General features: G+C 44.3%; 1 protein-coding gene across 2 annotated transcripts in view; it reads left to right on the top strand.

Moving 5' to 3' along the window:
* The window catches only part of lepr (leptin receptor), a 115,872-nt gene that overhangs the window by 89,947 nt on the left and 5,838 nt on the right, over positions 1-20,087 (top strand). For both annotated transcript variants that reach the window (XM_014123299.3, NM_001164765.1), the window contains 7 exon segments: positions 1,199-1,419; positions 1,601-1,752; positions 3,869-4,022; positions 4,502-4,584; positions 4,874-5,087; positions 16,231-16,437; positions 19,612-19,695. In XM_014123299.3, the coding sequence (XP_013978774.1) occupies positions 1,199-1,419; positions 1,601-1,752; positions 3,869-4,022; positions 4,502-4,584; positions 4,874-5,087; positions 16,231-16,437; positions 19,612-19,695 (1,115 nt within the window).

Raw genomic sequence — 20,087 nt, 5'->3', positions numbered from 1 at the left:
GCCGCGGGCTTTGCAACGCAAGGGGAACAACCACTTCAGGTCTCAGAGCGAGTGATGTCACTGATTGAAACGCTATTAGCGCGCACCACCACTAACTAACTAGCCATTTCACATCGGTTACATATCGCTGCAGAATGCTGTGGTAGCCATACTGGTTAAATGGGCCTTAAATTCTAAATAATTCAGTGTGCCCAGCAAAGCACCATCACACCAGCTCCTCCATGCTTTGCGGTGGGAACCACACATGCGGAGATCATCCATCCACCTACTCTGCGTCTCACCAAGACATTCCGGTTGGAACCAAAAATCTCAAATTTGGACTCCTCAGACCAAAGGACAGATTTCCACCGGTCTAATATCCATTGCTCGTGTTTCTTGGCCCAAGTAAGTCTCTTCTTCTTATTGGTGTCATTTTGTAGTGGTTTCTTTTCAGCGATTCGACCAAGAAGGCCTGATTCACGCAGTGTGGTATGGTTCATGAGACAGTAGATTACTTATAAGGTCCTTGGTCAGGGTGGATGGGGGGTGTATAACGTGAATGTCTAGCAACCCAAAGGTTGCATGTTTGAGTCTCATCACGGTCAACTTTAGCAACTACTTACAGTACTACTTTTTAGCTATTTGTGACCCGTTTCAGGAAACTAGGTGTACAGTATGTCGCGGGTCACTACTTCACACGAGAGCCATTTCAATGTAATATTATTATTTTTTATATCAAATTGAGTTTTTGGGCAGAAATGCCTTCTGCAACGTGAACTTTCATGTGCCTTAATAACAAACTTGTATGCCATCTGTAAATATGAATAAAATTGTTAAATTACGAGCCTAGTTGGTTTAGCCACAGAAAAAGAGAGCAACCTTCCCACTAGCCGTGATTGGCTGAGATAATGAGTGGGCTGGACATGCCGAGAGATGAGTTCGGATTGGTCTGCCATATAGCACGTTTCTGTCTATTTGAGCTGGTGAATTTGTGAATTATTGCCGTGATTTCAAAACTCAGGCAGTGTAGAAGTTTAGACTTGTTGCATACCATTGACTATGACATGGTTCATACATACCCAGAAGTGGTAAAGGTGTTTTCACCCTGACGGTCTTTATGTGTGTGTGTGTGTGTGTGTGTGTGTGTGTGTGTGTGTGTGTGTGTGTGTGTGTGTGTGTGTGTGTGTGTGTGTGTGTGTGTGTCCGTTAAATTCTCCAGGGTGGCCGACCTGTCCTGTGACGTCATGGAGGAGGCGGAGAGGGTGGGTGTGCCAGTGGGTGTGGTCAGGCAGGCGAAATGTGAATCCAGCGGCTATAGGGGAGTGAAGAGCTGCAATCTGCAGCCAATAAGAGTGACTTCCTGCTACAAGCTGTGGATGGAGGCCAAGACAGACAACAGCATGAGGTCACATCCTGTCTACATCACACCTATGGACCACGGTGAGTTAGGACCAGTATAGGAGTTCTGGTCTTGTTACATTTATTTTCTTACATGTTGTGGCTTTTTGGAACCTACTGCACCAGTATGTGTTAGTAATATTTACTATATTTAAAAAAATCATGTATAGCTTTTAGTCTGCTTGATCAGGCTACATAATGACTGTCCTCTCCCTTTCTCTAGTGAAACCCCATCCTCCCTCAGGCCTTGAGGCAGTGAGCATGCCCAGTGGGGTCCTAAAGCTGGCGTGGGTGCCCCCAGAACTGCCCATCTACGATATGCAGTACCAGGTCCGCTATGCCCTCTCAACTGGCAGGGCCCATCCATTCTGGCAGGTACGTAGGGCTCTTGCCATAGTGCTCTGGTCAAAGTGGTGCACTATGTAGGGATCATCAACTAGATTCAGCCGGGGGCCGATTTATTCTTGAACGGATGGTCACGGGGCCAGAACATAATTACAAATAATTTGTGGACTGCAAATTGACCGCAAGAAACCCAAACACACATATAATATTTGACTAAAACATAATAATTTCAAACTGTGTTTACATTGGTATACATTTACATATATCTCTATGTGTGGGAATAATTTTGGAACAGATATTTCCAATATTAAAATCAATTGGAGCTGATTTGCTGGTGTTTTTATAGTATTTTATGTCAAAAAAATGTTTTATATCTAACTTTGTTTTGCTCAGAAAACCTGGGAGGTGAAATAAAATCACCGGCGGGTTAAATTCGGCCAGTGGGCTGCTAGTTGGGGAACCCTGAATAGGGAGCCATATCGGATGCGACCTTGAGCTCATCTAGCTCCAACCGCCTGGCCATGATCATCAGCTCGTCTCTGTTTTCTATCTATCTCCTATCTCTGATCTAAGAGTGGCATTATTTGCCCTAAAATACATGGCATTTACTGGTAGAGGAACACTGACTTGGTGGCATGAAGCAGAATACGTCATTTTAATAAAACCTTTGATTAACACTTTTGGTGGGCAGATGAGAATATTTTGAAAATGCCCACTATCTTTGGGCACATGGGTATTTTGGAAGTTTTTCCTCCATTCCAAATGTTCCCTCGCTTGCTGGGTCACATAACATTCATATCTTTTAAGACATACATTATACACTATATATATACAAAAGTATATGGACAACCCTTAACATTAGTGGATTCGACTATATCAGCCATACCCGTTGCTGACAGGTGTATAAAATTGAGCACACAGCCATGCAGTCTCCACAGACAAACATTGGCAGTAGAATGGCTTGACTGAAGGGCTCAATGACTTTCAACGTAGCACCATCACAGGATGCCAACTTTCCAACAAGTCAGTTCGTCAAATGTCTGCTCTGCTAGAGTTGCCCCGGTCAGCTGTTATTGTGAAGTGAAAATGTCTAGGAGCAACAACGTCTCAGCCGCGAAGTGGTAGGCCGCACAAGCTCACAGAACAGAACCGCCGAGTGCTGAAGCACATAGCGTGTAAAAATCGTCTATCCTAGGTTGCAACACTCACTACCGAGTTCCAAACTGCCTCTGTAAGCAATATCAGCACAATAACTGTAAGTCGGGAGCTTCATGAAATGGGTTTCCATGGCCGAGCAGCCACACACAAGCATAAGATCACCAAGCGTAATGCCAAGCGTCAGCTGGAGTGGTGTAAAGCTCGCAGACATTGGACTCTGGAGCAGTGGAAATGTGTTCTCTGGAGTGATAAATCACACTTCACAAATCTGGGTTTGGTGGATGCCAGGAGACCGCTACCTGCCCGAATGCATAGTGCCAACTGTAAAGTTTGGGGGAGGAGGAATAATGCTCTGGGACTGTCTTTCATGGTTCGGGCTAGGCCCCTTAGTTACAGTAAAGGGAAATCTTAATGCTACAGCATACAGTGACATTCTAAACGATTCTGTGCTTCCAACTTTGTGGCAACAGTTTGGGGAAGGCCCTTTCCTGTTTTCAGCGTGACAATGCCCCTGTGCACAAAGCGAGGTCCATACAGAAATTATTTGTCGAGATCGGTGTGGAAGAACTTGACTGGCCTGCACAGAGCCCTGACCTCAACCCCATCAAACACCTTTGGGATGAATTGGAAAGCTGACTGCGAGCCAGGCCTAATCACCCAACATCAGTGCCCGACCTCACTAATGCTCATGTGGCTGAATGGAAGCAAGTCCCCGCAGCAATGTTCCAACATCTAGTGGAAAGCCTTCCCAGAAGAGTGGAGGCTGTTATGACAGCAAAGGGGGGACCAACTCCATATTAATGCCCATGGTTTTGGAATGAGATGTTCAAAGAGCAGGTCTCCACATAACTTTTGTCATATAGTGTAATTTCCCAAAATCCATTTGCTTTTGAGTTAATGGATAAATATTTATTGATTTTGAAGCTCTATCATTGAAAAATAAATGATTTGGTGTAAATATGTGATTTAATTGGGATATGTTCCACAGGTCCTAGCTCTGCAGACTGAGTCGTGGGCTGAGGTCCTTGAACCAGATGTGTGTGGGGTGTACAATGTGCAGGTCCGCTGTAGGCACATCAACGGCTCCGGGACCTGGAGTGACTGGAGCCACTTGCTCTACACCACCACTCACAACAGCAGAGGTACAGTATTGTACTGGATGACTTCCTCATCACTTCATGCATGTCATTTCACTTTTATTTATACAGGTTAGTGTCATTGTCATAAAAAATAAATATAAAGGTCCAGAATTTTTTTGGGGTGATTTCACTTGTTTTTGAGAAACCTACCCCAACCAGCGATTCGCTTCCTCATCCTCGTTGTACAGTACGGGGGTTCGAATAAACATTAACAAATGCTCCAAAAACACCCAAATATGTCTTTTTAGAAACTAAAACTCTCTCAGTATAGCGATGTAGGTCTTTAGAACTTTATCCGCAACGTTATATTCCATTTTGTGCGACTCGAGCCGTTTCCCCGATCCAGCGGTTCCAATTTTCATGTAGCCTGCTGCCAAATGGAAAATAACGTTCTGATAGAAAATTCAAGCCTCAGTCATACAGTAGGTACACGTGCACACATACATACACACAGCTGTAACATCTATATTCTGTTCTCTCAGCTCCTGAACGGGGTCCTGATTTCTGGCGAGTGTTTCAGGAGGATCCAGCAAGTACGCAGACAAACGTCACTCTTCTCTTCGAGGTACAGTCCATAGCCTTCAGAGAACACATTACATGTTTCATAGTATGTGGTTTAAATGTCAACATCAGAGAGAGTTAGATTAATTGAACAGGTGTACGAAGGTGCCTCCTCTCCTTCCACTACGTCGTTGTTCTTAGTTTATTCTGAAAATACTAGATGAGTCAGTGCAATACAGCAGTACTCAGTTACCGATCTCAGATCAGAGAATATAAGGAAGTAGCACATTGGGTAACAAATCCTCATTAGAGTCCTTGATAGTCTCAACTCTTCCCTCTCCTCTTCCCCATAGCATTCCCCCATAGTGGAGCCAACCTACTGTGTGGAGGAACTTGTAGTACAGCACCAGGACTCTGGGGGCACTGTTACTGAGGAGCGAATAGGCCTGGTGTCATCCTATAGCTTTGAGTGGAGAAAGGAGGTCCACTCTGTGACGGTCAAGGCTCAGAACAGCCAGGGCTCTTCCACTCGGAACACCCACATGACCCTGGATAGACACCCCAAACGTAAGTCGCTGCTGAAAAATACACTGAATGGGAATGTACTGTATTTGTATAGGGCTGAAGGATTTTTATACCCAGTACACAGACTACTAGCATAAACAGATTACTAGCAGTCAAAAGAGTTTGCATTCAGAAACAAATATCTGTAAAGAAAGAAAATGTTCTTTGAAAACTGCTTGTTTGTTTTCCCAATTTAAATAACATATATTTAGTTGGTGTTCTTGCTTCATGTCATAGTCAGTTGAAATACTATGTTTCTGACTTCGTGGTCATCAGTGAGAGATAACAGGCATGTTGGTCCCAACTGGGCATGCTCACTACCTCAAGGTCCGAGGGGGGTGCGGCTTCACTAGAGGGAGAGGAGAGGAAGGGTGCGGGCAGCAGCAGGTAGCCTGGTGGTTAAAAACTTTGGGCCAGTTTACTGAAAGGTCGCTGGCTTGAATCCCGAGCCGACTAAGTGGAAAATCTGTTGATGTTCCCATAAGCAAGGCACTTAACCCTAATTGCTCCTGCAAGTCGCTCTGGGTACGAGTGTCTGCTAAATGACTAAAATGTAAATGATTAGGCATGTTGATGTCAGTTAAAAGCCTGAGAGTGGATCAAAAACCATTATCTCTGACTTGGTATGTTCTCTACCGAGGTCTAATAATTGTTATAATGGACTTGGAATTAATTGTAAAATGGAGCTCTTCTGGGCACAGGTCTTTGTGACACACCGAGATGTTTGTTGTGTGTGTTTTCATCTGTTATTCATATTTTCATGAATAGCTAGTTGGCTAAGAGGAAATCATTAACTGTGATGCTGGTACTGTTATTATTAGTAAAATAGGTACTGGTCTCTCAACTTGGATGGGCCAAAAAAATGATATGATGTTCAGTTTATTTTCTAGTCAAGGACAGGAGGGGAACACTCTTTGTTGTGCTAATTCCCACGCAGCCTACCTTTTTAGTAATCCCTCATCATAGGAAGAAAGAATACGCACATTTTCTGAGGACAATTTTTATTGTGGACAGTAACAAGAATATCTGAATGTTGTGCGTGCATCGAAATGTAAGTTGTGGGGGGGGGGTTTATTGAATATCTTTTTACATGTTGTGTAGTAATGGGTAATAACCAGAAATTACTCACTAACTTTGATCAATTTGCAAACATATATGTTCTATAGTACAGCTATTACTATTCTGTTTGGCATATAATTTATTGTATGTAGCATTATGCCTCGTTACCATAAGTGTCACTGCTGTATTGGTAAACATAGTTTTTCATATACACATGCTACCGCTGCGCTTTCCATAGTGGCCTTTGTTAGAGTGGTTGATGCGAGCTTCTAGAACCTTCCCAGACAGGTCATGGAGCTCCCGCATGTGCGGAGTAATTCATGACCCTGTGGTGCTGGGGCAGATACGATAAGATAAGCATTGCAGATTCTCGCACCAGCCCGGAGCTTAGCAGCGGGAAGTAGTTTGGGGATGGCGTTCAGCTAAACCTAGGGCACAGATTTTTATAACTAAACGAAGATAGACCACAGCCTGTCGTTTCCAATGGGAACAGATGGGTCATAGGGGCAGAACAAGCAAGGAGGTGGGCGGAGCCAAGCACGAGCTAGCGAGATCCTATTGGGCCGTTCTAGCTACATCTGCATATTTCCGTTAGGGAACGCCTGCTCTGTGAAATTCGCGTGTGCAATAACTCAATTCTACTTTGCACTCCTTAACAACGCGATTTCTTAAAACCTTTGCAAAGGCAAAAGTCTACAAAACTTTCCAATCTGTTCATAACAGATTCTAGTTTTGGGAACAGAAAACTGTATTGAGATTCATCTGAGAAAATGTGCAAAATGTAGGCCAAAATCCATCTCGCTCCATTTTCTCCCTCTGCCCACCACTGGGCTTCTTCTCATTACCATATTTGGTACGAATGCACTGTACATTGACTAATTTAGCCTACTTGTGGAACGGTGCATCCAACATGAAATAGATGCATAATACATGCTATCAAGGCATGTAAAAGGCCCAGTGCACAACTTTTATTCATATTTTTCAGGGGATGCTGCAGGACCCTCAGCACCCCTACTTTCTGTGGCTATGGACCAGAGAGAGAGGGTGACATAAATCTTTATCTTGTCAGTGTCAGTAATTGGTTTCTCTCTCTACGACAAGATGTTCATCATTTTGGTTATTGTTTATTCTGCTATGTTTATATCGGTGTTATAGTAGTGTAATATTATGCTTATTCATTCATGTTTATATAGCCTAATTATGACACTTTACTGTTATGTTGTGCATGTTCTTGCATTATAGAAACACAATTCATTCGGAATTGTACTATTCCACCAAGATTCATTCCCAGTCAAGATCCATGGTATATAATCGAAGTGTGTGTGTGTGTGTGTGCACAACGGGTGGGTATAATCCTGAATGCTGATTGGTTAAAATCACATTCCAGCCGGTGTCTATTTCAGTTACCACCTGCTAAATCTTGATCTCCACTTTAAAAAGCATCTAGACATTATCTCCCATTTCTTTTAGACTAGCATTTGGTTTTCAACAGCAGAGATTTGTATAAACCTTGCTGTCTGTCTCTCAAACCTTTGACATTGAATTGGGATCTCCACCGTCCCATGTAAAGCAGCAAATTGAGCTGGTTGTCATAGCAACACACAGCTTTTTTTTTCAGTTGATTGGCTAAATCGATACTTTGTTGTGAAAACTAAAATGGATGAGTGGAACATTTCTTTTGATCTTTTCAGCGGCATGACAATAGATGAATGTGAAAAGGAGATGGCAATAATCCTCAGGAATGCAAATTTGGGGGATACTGCATTGTTAACCTGTCTGGGCCAGTGGGACGCTTGCGTCCCACCCTAATCAACAGCCAGTGGAATCGCGTCGCGCTAAATGCAAAACCTCAAATGCTATAACTTCAATTTCTCAAACATATGACTATTTTACACCATTTTATAGATACACCTCTCCTGAATCGAACCACGTTGTCCGATTTCAAAAAGGCTTTACAGCAAAAGCAAAACATTAGATTATGTCAGCAGAGTACCCAGCCAGAAATAATCACACAGCCATTTTCAAAGCAACTAGCATGCATCACAAATACCCAAAACACAGCTAAATGCAGCACTAACCTTTGACAACCTTCATCAGATGACACTCCTAGGACATCATGTTACACAACACATGCATTTTTTGTTCGATAAAGTTCATATTTATATATAAAAACAGCATTTTACATCGGCGCATGACGTTCAGAAAATCTTTTCCCTCAAATGCTTCCGATGATCAGCGCTACAATTTACAAAATTACTATTCGAAAACATTGTTAAAATGTAATATTGTCATTCAAAGACTTATAGATTAACCTCTCTGGGCTAGGCGGGACGCATTCGTCCCACCTACGCAACAGCCAGTGTAATCCAGTGGCGCGATTTTCAAATACCTTAAAAATCCTATTACTTCAATTTCTCAAACATATGACTATTTTACAGCTATTTAAAGACAAGACTCTCATTAATCTAACCACACTGTCCGATTTCAAAAAGGCTTTACAACGAAAGCAAAACATTAGATTATGTCAGCAGAGTACCCAGCCAGAAAATCAGACACCCATTTTTCAAGCTAGCATATGTCACAAAAACCCAGAAGACAGCTAAATGCAGCACTAACCTTTGATGATCTTCATCAGATGACAACCCTAGGACATTATGTTATACAATACATGCATGTTTTGTTCAATCAAGTTCATATTTATATCAAAAAACTGCTTTTAACATTAGCATGTGACGTTCAGAACTAGCATACCCCCCGCAAACTTCCGGGGAATTTACTAACGATAAACGTTCACAAAAAGCATGAATTATTTTAAGAATTATAGATACAGAACTCCTCTATGCACTCGATATGTCCGATTTTAAAATAGCTTTTTGGTGAAAGCACATTTTGCAATATTCTAAGTACATAGCCCAGCCATCACGGGCTAGCTATTTAGACACCCGGCAAGTTTAGCCTTCACCAAAATCAGATTTACTATAACAAAAATGTTATTACCTTTGTTGTCTTCGTCAGAATGCACTCCCAGGACTTCTACTTCAATAACAAATGTTGGTTTGGTCCCAAATAATCCATCGTTATATCCAAATAGCGGCGTTTTGTTCGTGCGTTCCAGAAACTATCCGAAATGGTAAATCAGGGTCGTGCGCATGGCGCAATTCGTGACCAAAAAATTCTAAATATTCCATTACCGTACTTCGAAGCATGTCAACCGCTGTTTAAAATCAATTTTTATGCAATTTATCTCGTAAAAAAGCGATAATATTCCGACCGGGAATCTCCTTTTCGGCAAACAGAGGAAAAAACACAAAGACGGGGGCGGCCAGTGCACGCACCTAAGCCCACAGTCCCTTGATCTGCCACTTGAGAAAGGCGATAATGTGTTTCAGCCTGGGGCTGGAATCAAATCAAATCAAATTTATTTTTATATAGCCCTTCGTACATCAGCTGATATTCTCAAAGTACTGTACAGAAACCCAGCCTAAAACCCCAAACTGCAAGCAAAGCATGTGAAAGAAGCACGGTGGCTAGGAAAAACTTCCTAGGAAAAACTCCCTAGAAAGGCCAAAAACCTAGGAAGAAACCTAGAGAGGAACCAGGCTATGAGGGGTGGCCAGTCCTCTTCTGGCTGTGCAGGGTGGATATTATAACAGAACATAGTCAATATGTTAAAATGTTAAAATGTTCATAAATGACCAGCATGGTCAAATAATAATAATCATAGTAGTTGTCGAGGGTGCAACAAGCACGTCCGGTGAACAGGTCAGGGTTCCATAGCCGCAGGCAGAACAGTTGAAACTGGAGCAGCAGCACGGCCAGGTGGACTGGGGACAGCAAGGAGTCATCATACCAGGTAGTCCTGAGGCATGGTCCTAGGGCTCAGGTCCTCCGAGAGAAAGACAGAAAGAGAGAAAGAGAGAATTAGAGAGAGCATATTTAAATACACACAGGACACCGGATAAGACAAGAGAAATACTCCAGATGTGACAGACTGACCCTAGCCCCCCGACACAAACTACTGCAGCATAAATACTGGAGGCTGAGACAGGAGGGATCAGAAGACACTGTGGCCCCATCCGATGATACCCCCGGACAGGGCCAAACAGGCAGGATATAACCCCACCCACTTTGCCAAAGCACAGCCCCCACACCACTAGAGGGATGTCTCCAACCACCAACTTACCGTCCTAAGACAAGGCCGAGTATAGCCCACAACGATCTCCGCCATGGCACAACCCAAGGGGGGGGGGCGGGGGGGGCAACCCAGACAGGAAGACCACGTCAGTGACTCAACCCACTCAAGTGACGCACCCCTCCCATGGACGGCATGGAAGAACACCAGTAGGCCAGTGACTCAGCCCCTGTAAAAGGGTTAGAGGCGGAGAATCCCAGTGGAAAGAGGGGAACCGGCAAGGCAGAGACAGCAAGGGCGGTTCGTTGCTCCAGCCTTTCCGTTCACCTTCACACTCCTGGGCCAGACTATACTTAATCATAGGACCTACTGAAGAGATTAGTCTTCAGTAAAGACTTAAAGGTTGAGACTGAGTCTGCGTCTCTCACATTGGTAGGCAGACCATTCCATAAAAATGGAGCTCTATAGGAGAAAGCCCTACCTCCAGCCGTTTGCTTAGAAATTCTAGGGACAATTAGGAGGCCTGCGTCTTGTGACCGTAGCGTACGTGTAGGTATGTACGGCAGGACCAAATCGGAAAGATGGGTAGGAGCAAGCCCATGTAATGCTTTGTAGGTTAGCAGTAAAACCTTGAAATCAGCCCTTGCCTTAACAGGAAGCCAGTGTAGGGAGGCTAGCACTGGAGTAATATGATCAAATTTTTTGGTTCTAGTCAGGATTCTAGCAGCCGTATTTAGCACTAACTGAAGTTTATTTAGTGCTTTATCCGGGTAGCCGGAAAGTAGAGCATTGCAGTAGTCCAGCCTAGAAGTAACAAAAGCATGGATAAATTTTTCTGCGTCATTTTTGGACAGAAAATTTCTGATTTTTGCAATGTTACGTAGATGGAAAAAAGCTGTCCTTGAAACAGTCTTGATATGTTCTTCAAAAGAGAGATCAGGGTCCAGAGTAACGCCGAGGTCCTTCACAGTTTTATTTGAGACGACTGTACAACCATCCAGATTAATTGTCAGATTCAACAGAATGACGACATTCAGGTTTTTCCCGGGCTCTGAGAGCCTATTGGAGCCGTGGGAAGTGTCACGTTACCGCAGAGATCCTAAGTTTTTGAAAGAGATGTCAAAGAAAGACAAATGGTCAGACAGGCCACTTCCTGTAAAGGAATCTCTCAGGTTTTGACCTGCCATTTGAGTTCTGTTATACTCACAGACACCATTCAAACAGTTTTAGAAACTTGAGGGTGTTTTCTATCCAAAGCCAACAATTATATGCATATTCTAGTTACTGGGCAGGAGTAGTAACCAGATTAAATCGGGTACGTTTTTTTATCCAGCCGTGTCAATACTGCCCCCTACCCTCAACAGGTTAACATGTCTTGAATGCCATCTCTTTGCCAGATTTAAAAATAACTTTACTGGGAAATCACACTTTGCAATAAACGACGTGGTATGCCCAGAAAAGAAGTCTAGGCTATAAATGTTGGCGCCATCTTGGAACGATCAACCATCAAAAATACTATTGTAAATAATCCCTTACCTTTGATTATCTTTATCAGAAGGCACTTCTAGGAATCCCAGGTCCATAACAAATGTAGTTTTGTTCAAAAAAGTGAATAATTTATGTCCCAATAGTGTTAGCGCGCTCCGAAGGCTAGTGAAAATGTACCGTGTGCATCTGACTTGTCGTCAGGAATGAGCAAAAAAAATATATTTAAGTTCGTTCAAACATGTCAAACGTATAACAAATCTTTAGGGGCTTTTTCAACCAGGGCTTCAATAATATTCCATTGGGACGGTTGCATTGTCTTTCAAAACGTTTCGAAAAGGGAGAGTACCCATGGGCGCCGACGTCACAATGGTAATGGCCCATCCCCTGTGACAAAGGTAAACATCCTCTCTTTCAGTCAATTTTGATGGTAGGAGGCTCAAACCACTTTAAAGACTGGGACATCTAGTGGAAGCGCTAAATGAATCCCAAGCCCCTGTGTGTTTCAATGGCAAATGTTTGAAGTGATATCCACACATCAGATTTCAGTTTCCTGTCAGGGTTTTGACTGCCATATGAGTTCTGTTATACTCACAGACACCATTCAAACAGTTTTAGAAACTTTAGGGTGTTTTCTATCCAAATCAAATAATTATATGCATATTCTAGTTACTGGGCAGGAGTAGTAACCAGCTTAAATCGGGTACATTTTTTTATCCGGCCGTGCAAATACTGCCCCCTAGCCCTAACAGGTTAAGAATACAAACTGGGCTGTGCGTTGCTTCGAGGGCTGACTAGCAGAGAATTAAACAGTTGTTGACTTCAAAACTGTCACTAAGAGTTTAACATCCTTCTCCAACAAATGTACGAAATGGGAAGGGGGAGCAGTACAGCATAAGTAGCTACCTGGCACTCCGTAGTGAGCTCAACCGGTTTCTAAATGATCCACCCACTGGTCGCAGCTGTTGCCATATGAAGGACACCGAATTTACCACCTCTAATCATGTATTTCTGGGCAACATCAAACAGCCACCGATGAGGACAATGGCCCAAGCTCCAAAACTCAGGCTCTGAATCCTGGTACACCAAGGGGTCTGGTCCAGAAAGGGTAGTTCAACCTCCAGTTACATCTGGGTCGAAGAGGAAAAAGACAACTGAAGCCCAACTCATTCCTCGTAAAAACAGACGAGAACGGTCTAAGGTATGTTGTTCATAGCCTGTTTTTTTTGCACTTGTAATTAGGCTACTGGAAAACAATATTAAAACAATGCATTCTCTCACTCAGACACGCCACTATCGCATATAACAAGGCCACAAAGAATCATCTGGACCCAAGGGAGAGGGGCAAGGAGTCCAAGAGGGGATTCATGTTTGAGCAGCCAGGGAACCTGCTATGCTGGTGGCATCACTGGAGAAATATCTATCGAAATGCCCGGAGAACGCCCTTCATCTCCACCCAAGGAGAGGAGAGTGTATCGGGGACTCGGTCTGGTACACGTCAGAGCCGATGGCCGTGAAGTATCTGGCAGCACTTTTACCCAAGATCTGTAGGGCAGGTGGACCAACTTCATACACTAATCACAGCATCAGGACAACGACAGTCCAGAAACTGACCAATGCTGGTTTAGAAGCGAGGGAGATTGTCAGTGAGTGGACATGGGTGCGAAGGTTCGCTCCATAGCTACTGACGTCCGTCACTAACCGACAGTAAACTCTGGAGCAACATCCTGGCTGAAAACAAAGTGAACACTGCAGCACCATCAACACCTTAAAGGCTGAAGCAAGGCAGCAGAAGTAGTAGCACAGACTGAGACAGATATTTCAACCAATTGTTACGAACCGGCTCCGAGTTTGCAACAAAAGGGAGACAACGTGGAGACGAGGAGTATCAAAATATATATTTATTAGATACCACAACTAGCACAACCAAAAACAACGAGGTGTCTGCGTGGAGAGAGTCTCCCCAATGACTGTGGAAGAGGTGCCTTTATCCTGGGACACACCCGAGCCCAGGTGTTTCCCATGTAGCTGACGACCCTTCCAACTCCGCCCACCGGCATCCTAATAAGGAAACAAGAACAAAGAGAGAATACGGCAGACAGAGTGGGAGGGTCGTCACACACCCCCCCATAAAACCGGGGACCAACAAGGGCCCCGGAACAACGTACCAGCCTCTGCGACCCAAATTGACACAGCCCTGTGCGTCCCAAATTGACGAGAGGTTACATGTTCACCTTCCACTTGCCCCAGCCAACCTCCTTCTCCCCAGACCTCAGCAACATTTAAGAGGAAAGGAGAACACAAGACCAGGAGGGAACAGACAGGAAAGTTAGAACATGACAAAACCAAACAATGGTCAGTCACATAACTCAGGAACAGGGCACACAAGAGACCGTATCAGCTACAAACGCAAACAACATCTCCCAACGGTTCATAGTCACTCCAACGATTCTGCTGAGCACACCAGACCACAACAAGAGAAAATACAATCACACCGGGCACCACAGAAAAGAGATATGGAGCTTCCCCAAAACCTACAATAACTCAACCCTAGTCTTAATGCAGATTTGCGGTGGGTAATTATGCACTGTAGCCTGCTGGCAAGGAAGTAACCCCCCAGCACGCTGGTAGATTCCACCAAGCCACGGATGTGCCCCCGAGACAACTGCTCAGTCCACAGACACCACACAAAAATAACAAACATTACCCATGCCCAACATATTCCAAAATGAAACACGTCGCTAAGCCTATCAGGGGAAAAAGGCTATAGCTCCGGGTAGTAAGTTTCACTACCCTATCCAAATCTCCCACCGAGGTACACAGCTGATTGTACTCACCTCCTCAGACCGATGTCCCAACAGCGAGTAGAACAAGCGTTTTCCAGGCTGGGCAGGGCCTGGAAACTAACCAATGTACTCTCTCCAACACAGCACACAAACAAAGGCAACCAGTACTGAGCACCAAACTCAAACTAACAAAATATACAAACAAAGCACCTACAGAATTTAACATACCTCCACGTTTTCTCCCAAACACAATCCGTTCAGATCCCAGACGAGCCCCCACTTGTTACGAACCGGCTCTGAGTTCGCAACAAAAGGGAGACAACGTGGAGACAAGGAGTATCAAAATATATATTTATTAGATGGCACAACCAAAAACAACGAGGTGTCTGCGTGGAGAGAGTCTCCCCAATGACTGTGGAAGAGGTGCCTTTATCCTGGGACACACCCGAGCCCAGGTGTTTCCCATGTAGCTGACGACCCTTCCAACTCCGCCCACTGGCATCCTAATAAGGAAACAAGAACAAAGAGAGAGAATACGGCAGACAGAGTGGGAGGGTCGTCACACAATGCACAATCCAGGGGAATGTACAGATAAATGGGACATACAATAAGTAGCTATAGCTATGTCAGCTGTGGTGGGTAACAAAGAGAATGTATGGTTTCATTGATTAAAATCAGCTGAAATGGATGTCATAGATTGTCTTTCTTTTGTCTGAACAGTGTCCTGACGAGAGAACATTTTCTCTGCCAGGCAAAGTCGCGCATCATAAGCTCATTGTTATGGATGTATCCAAATAAATCAAACTAGAAAACAGCTTAAACAAATGCAAATGCAGCTACTTTGCTGTTAGTCTGGCTGCGCTTTTGATGTGACTGTAAATTAGCCGTAGTTGGCTAGCTAGCAAGCAAGGGATTAGAACGTTGCCAGTCAGTATGGCAATGGAGCATTTAGAATGAACATCTGGTTCGCGTCGATAGCTACAGAACAAAAAGACTGAACGACTGGGTCGCGTCCATCGATACAGAACAAAAAGACTGAACAACTGGGTCGCATCTGTAGCAACCCTAGATTTATGTCGGGACGATATCTTGTGGAATGATGAAATACTATGAATAAATTTATCAAAATAACATTTTTAATGAAAATATGTAGATCATTATTTGAATATGTTGGTAACCCGTTGGATAAAAGTGATAATGCCCTCAAAGCCGGTGGTTGGAGGATATATGGGCATGGGAGTTGTTAGGCCCAAGACAAAGTCGAGGGCTGGCAAACCGTGCCAATATATCCTCCAACCACCAGCTTCGAGGCCATTATCCCTCTTCCTTAGTGACAGTTACACTTAAGTGTGTGTGTTGATGATGAAGAGAAAAAGGAAATTAAAACCCAGAAAGGAGAAGCATCGGCATTGTTCCTACTGGACATCCTGTAGAGGGTCAGAACTCAAATCACAGTCATCATAAGTGTACTAGCGGGTGAGGGCTTTCACAGCCGACCGCTCAGATGCGTGAGGGCATACCAGCCAACCGTTTTTACATGAAGAGAAAATATAAACTTCATTTTTATTTCTCTCTCTCTCTTCCTTTCCTTCCCCCACTCTCTCTTCCTTTCCTTCCCCCACTCTCTCTTCCTTTCCTTCCCCCACTTTCTCTCATCCTCCCTTTTCTGCCCCTCCCTCTCCAGGTCAGTGTGTGCGTTTGTTCAGTGCGTCCCGTGTGAACAGTAGTTGTGTGGTCCTGTTGTGGTCTCTGCAGCCCAACAGCAGTGTACCGTGGTCCCTGGTTGTAGAGTGGTCGGGTCAGAACCACCAGGACAGACCGGACCAGACCTCGGAGAGCAGGGAGAGGTGGACCAGGTTCCCCCCTACTGACAAGCTACTCTACCTATATGGTATGTACATTTACTTCCTGTTGTACCTTTCCGTCTCATTTCCCCTCTCATTCTTTCTCTCTCTCTCTCTTTCATTCTCTTTCTTTAACAAATCGAAGGACAAAAATGTACGGCTCCTCTCGGACCAGGCACAAATCCCCGTCATTCGCATAAAGAGGAGACGCCGATACAGGGGGCGCAGATCAGGGTGCTTTGTGAGACGAGGGATGGTGGTCTGTGTCCTGTTGTCAACAACAGCTGGTGCGCAATCTCTAATATTAAGGAAGTCTCGGTTTTGTACGTCTGAGGTAGAGTACCTCATGATAAACTGTAGAGCACACTATTTACCAAGAGAGTTTCCATCAATATTTACCACCACAAACCGATGCAGGCACTAAGACCACACTCAACGAGCAATATACGGCCATAAGCAATATAGAGTATGCTCACCCAGAAGCAGCGCTGCTAGTGGCCGGGGACTTTAATGCAGGGAAACTTGTATCCGTTTTACCAAATTTTTACCAGCATGTCACGTGCAACCAGAGGGGAAAAAAACTCTGGTCCACCTTTACTTCACAAACAGAGAAGCATACAAAGCTCTCCCTCACCCTCCATTTGACAAATCTGACCATAATTCTATGCTCCTGAGTCCTGCTTACAAGCAAAAACTAAAGCAGGAAGTACCAATGACTCTCTCAATACGGAAGTGGTCTGATGATGTGGATGCTAAGCTACAGGACTTTTTTGCTACTACAGAATGTGTTCTGGAATTCATCCGATGGCATTAAGGAGTATACCACACCAGTCACTGGCTTCATCAATAAATGCATCGACAACGTCATCCCCGAAGTGACCGTACATATCCCAACCAGAAGCCGGGGATTACAGGCAACATCCGCACTGACCTAAAGGCTAGAGGTGCCGCTTTCAAGGAGCGAGACAAGAAAATCCCTAATAACAAATTGCCCTGTGCCCTCCAACGAACCATCAAACAGGCAAAGTGTCAATACATAACTAATATCAAATCCTACTACATTTACATTTTAGTCATTTAGCAGACACTCTTATCCAGAGCGACTTACAGTAGTGAATGCATACATTTCATTCATTTTTTCCCCGTACTGGTCCCCTGTGGGAATTGAAACCACAACCCTGGCGTTGCAAACACCATGCTCTACCAACTGAGCCACACGGCTCTGACACTGGCTCTGACGCTCATCGGATGTGGCAGGGCTTGCAAACTACTACGGATTAGAAAGGGAAACCCAGCCGCGAGCAGCCCAGTGACGCAAGCCTACCAGACGAGCTAAATGCCTTCTATGCTCGCTTCGAGGCAAGCCCCACTAAACCATGCATGAGAGCACCAGCTGTTCCGGACGATGCTCTCCGTAGCCGATGTGAGCAAGACCTTTAAACAGGTTAACATTCAGACGGATTACTAGGATGCATACTCCGAGCATGTGCTGACCAACTGGCAAGTGTCTAAACTGACATTTTCAACCTTTCCCTGATTGTGTTTGTAATACCTACATTTTCAAGCAGACCACCATAGCCCCTGTTCCCAAGAACCCCAAGGTAGCCTGTCTAAATGACTACTGACCCGTAGCACTCACGTTTGTAGCCATGAAGTGCTTTGAAATGCTTGTTATGGCACACATCAACACCATCATCCCAGAAACCCTAGTCCCACTATAATATGCATACCGCCCCAACAGATCCACAGATGATGCAAACTCTATTGTTCTCCACACTGCCCTTTCCCACCTGGACAAAAGGAACACCTATGTGAGAATGCTGTTCGTTGACTACAGTTCAGTGTTCAACACCATAGTGCCCACAAAGCTCATCACTAAGCTAAGGACACTGCAACTAAACACCTCCCTCTGCAACTGGATTCTGGACTTCCTGACGGGCCTCCCCCCGGTGGTAAGGGTAGCCAACAAAACATCTGCCACTCTGATCCTCAGTGCGGGAGCCCTCGGATGAGTTCTTAGCTTGTTTATTCCATGTGTAACTCTGTGTTGTTTGTGTCGCACTGCTTTGCTTTATCTTGGCCAGGTCGCAGTTGTAAATGAGAACTTGTTCTCAACTAGCCTACCTGGTTAAATAAAGGTGAAGTGAAAAAAAAATAGAAAAAAAAATAAATAGTCCCCTCCAGTACTCTCTATTCACCCATGACTGCATGGCCACGCACGACTCCAACACCATCATTAAGTTTGCCGACAACACAACGGTGGTAGGCCTGATCACCAACAACAATGAGACGGCCTACAGGGAGGAGGTCAGAGACCTGGCAGTGTGATGCCAGGACAACAACCTCTTCCTCAATGTAAGCAAGACAAAAGAGCTGATTGTGGACTACTGGAAAAGGGGGGCTGAGCATACCCCCATTCACATCAACTTCAAGTTCCTTTGCGTCCACATCACTAACAAACTATCATGGTCCAAACACACCAATACAGTCGTGAAGAGGGCACGACAATGCCTATTCCCTCTCAGGAGACTCATAAGATTTGGCATGGGACCTCAGATCCTCAAAAAGTTATACTGCTGCACCATCGAGAGCATCCTGACTGGTTGCATCACCGCTTGGTATGGAAACTGCTTGACATCTGACCACAAGGCGCTACAGAGGGTAGTGCGTACGGTGCAGTATATCACTGTGGCCAAGCTTCCTGCCATCCAGGACCTCTATACCAGAGGGTGTCAAGGGAAGGCCCTAAAAATTGTCAAATACTCCAGCCACCCTAGTCATAGACTCTTCTCTCTGCTATCGCACGGCAAGCGGTTCCAGAGCACCAAGTCTAGGTCCAAGAGGCTCCTTAACAGCTTCTACCCCCTTAACAGCTTCTGGTCAAACTGTGGCACTTCAATCCGTTTGGAGTTCCAGTTTGAGAGGTTGTTGGTGGTGAGCTTCTGGCGCCCTCTAGTGAGAGTTTATAGACATGGTTGAATCTGTTCTAATCTGAGCCTCTCTCTTTACTCTGTTACTAAATATGATTCAATCTGTTTTAATCTGCACGCTTCTCTGTGCTCTGTGACTTTATATGGTTCAATCTATTCTAATCTGAGCCTCTCTCTGTTCTCTGTGACTATATGGTTCAGTCTATTCTAATCTGAGCCTCTGTTCTCTGACTATATGGTTCAATCTGTTCTAATCTGAGCCTTTCTCTGTTCTCTGACTATATTTCCCAGGTCATTTCTATGACACTGATGAGTACGAGTTTATTTTGTATCCAGTGTTCGCGGATGGAGAAGGAGAGCCAGTGTATACTAAAGGTAAGCCCTCCCTCAAGATAGGAACATACAATATACCCGGCCAAAAATATGTCTCAATGACTGCGTTTACACTGGCAACCCAATTTGGATCTTTTGACCAATCAGATCTTTCTACAATAATTGGACAAATGATCAGAATTGGGCTGCCTGTGTAAACGCAGCCTATGTATTTCACATATGAGTATGGATTGTGTTTATTTTGTATATTAAAGCACTGACATGCATGCATCTATAATGTAAGTCATATGTTCAAATTTTTTGAGTGCCAATTTTATGAGTGTTTTAACACATTTCCTCTAGGGTTATGTATTGGTATCAAATGTTATTAGTCACATGCACCGAATACAGCAGGTGTAGACCTTAGAGTGAAATGCTTACTTATGAGCCTCTAA

This window comes from Salmo salar, chromosome 10 (genome assembly GCF_965601325.2).
Source record: "Salmo salar chromosome 10, fSalSal1, whole genome shotgun sequence".
NCBI lineage: Eukaryota > Metazoa > Chordata > Actinopteri > Salmoniformes > Salmonidae > Salmo > Salmo salar.
This window is presented reverse-complemented; position numbering and strand designations above follow the sequence as displayed.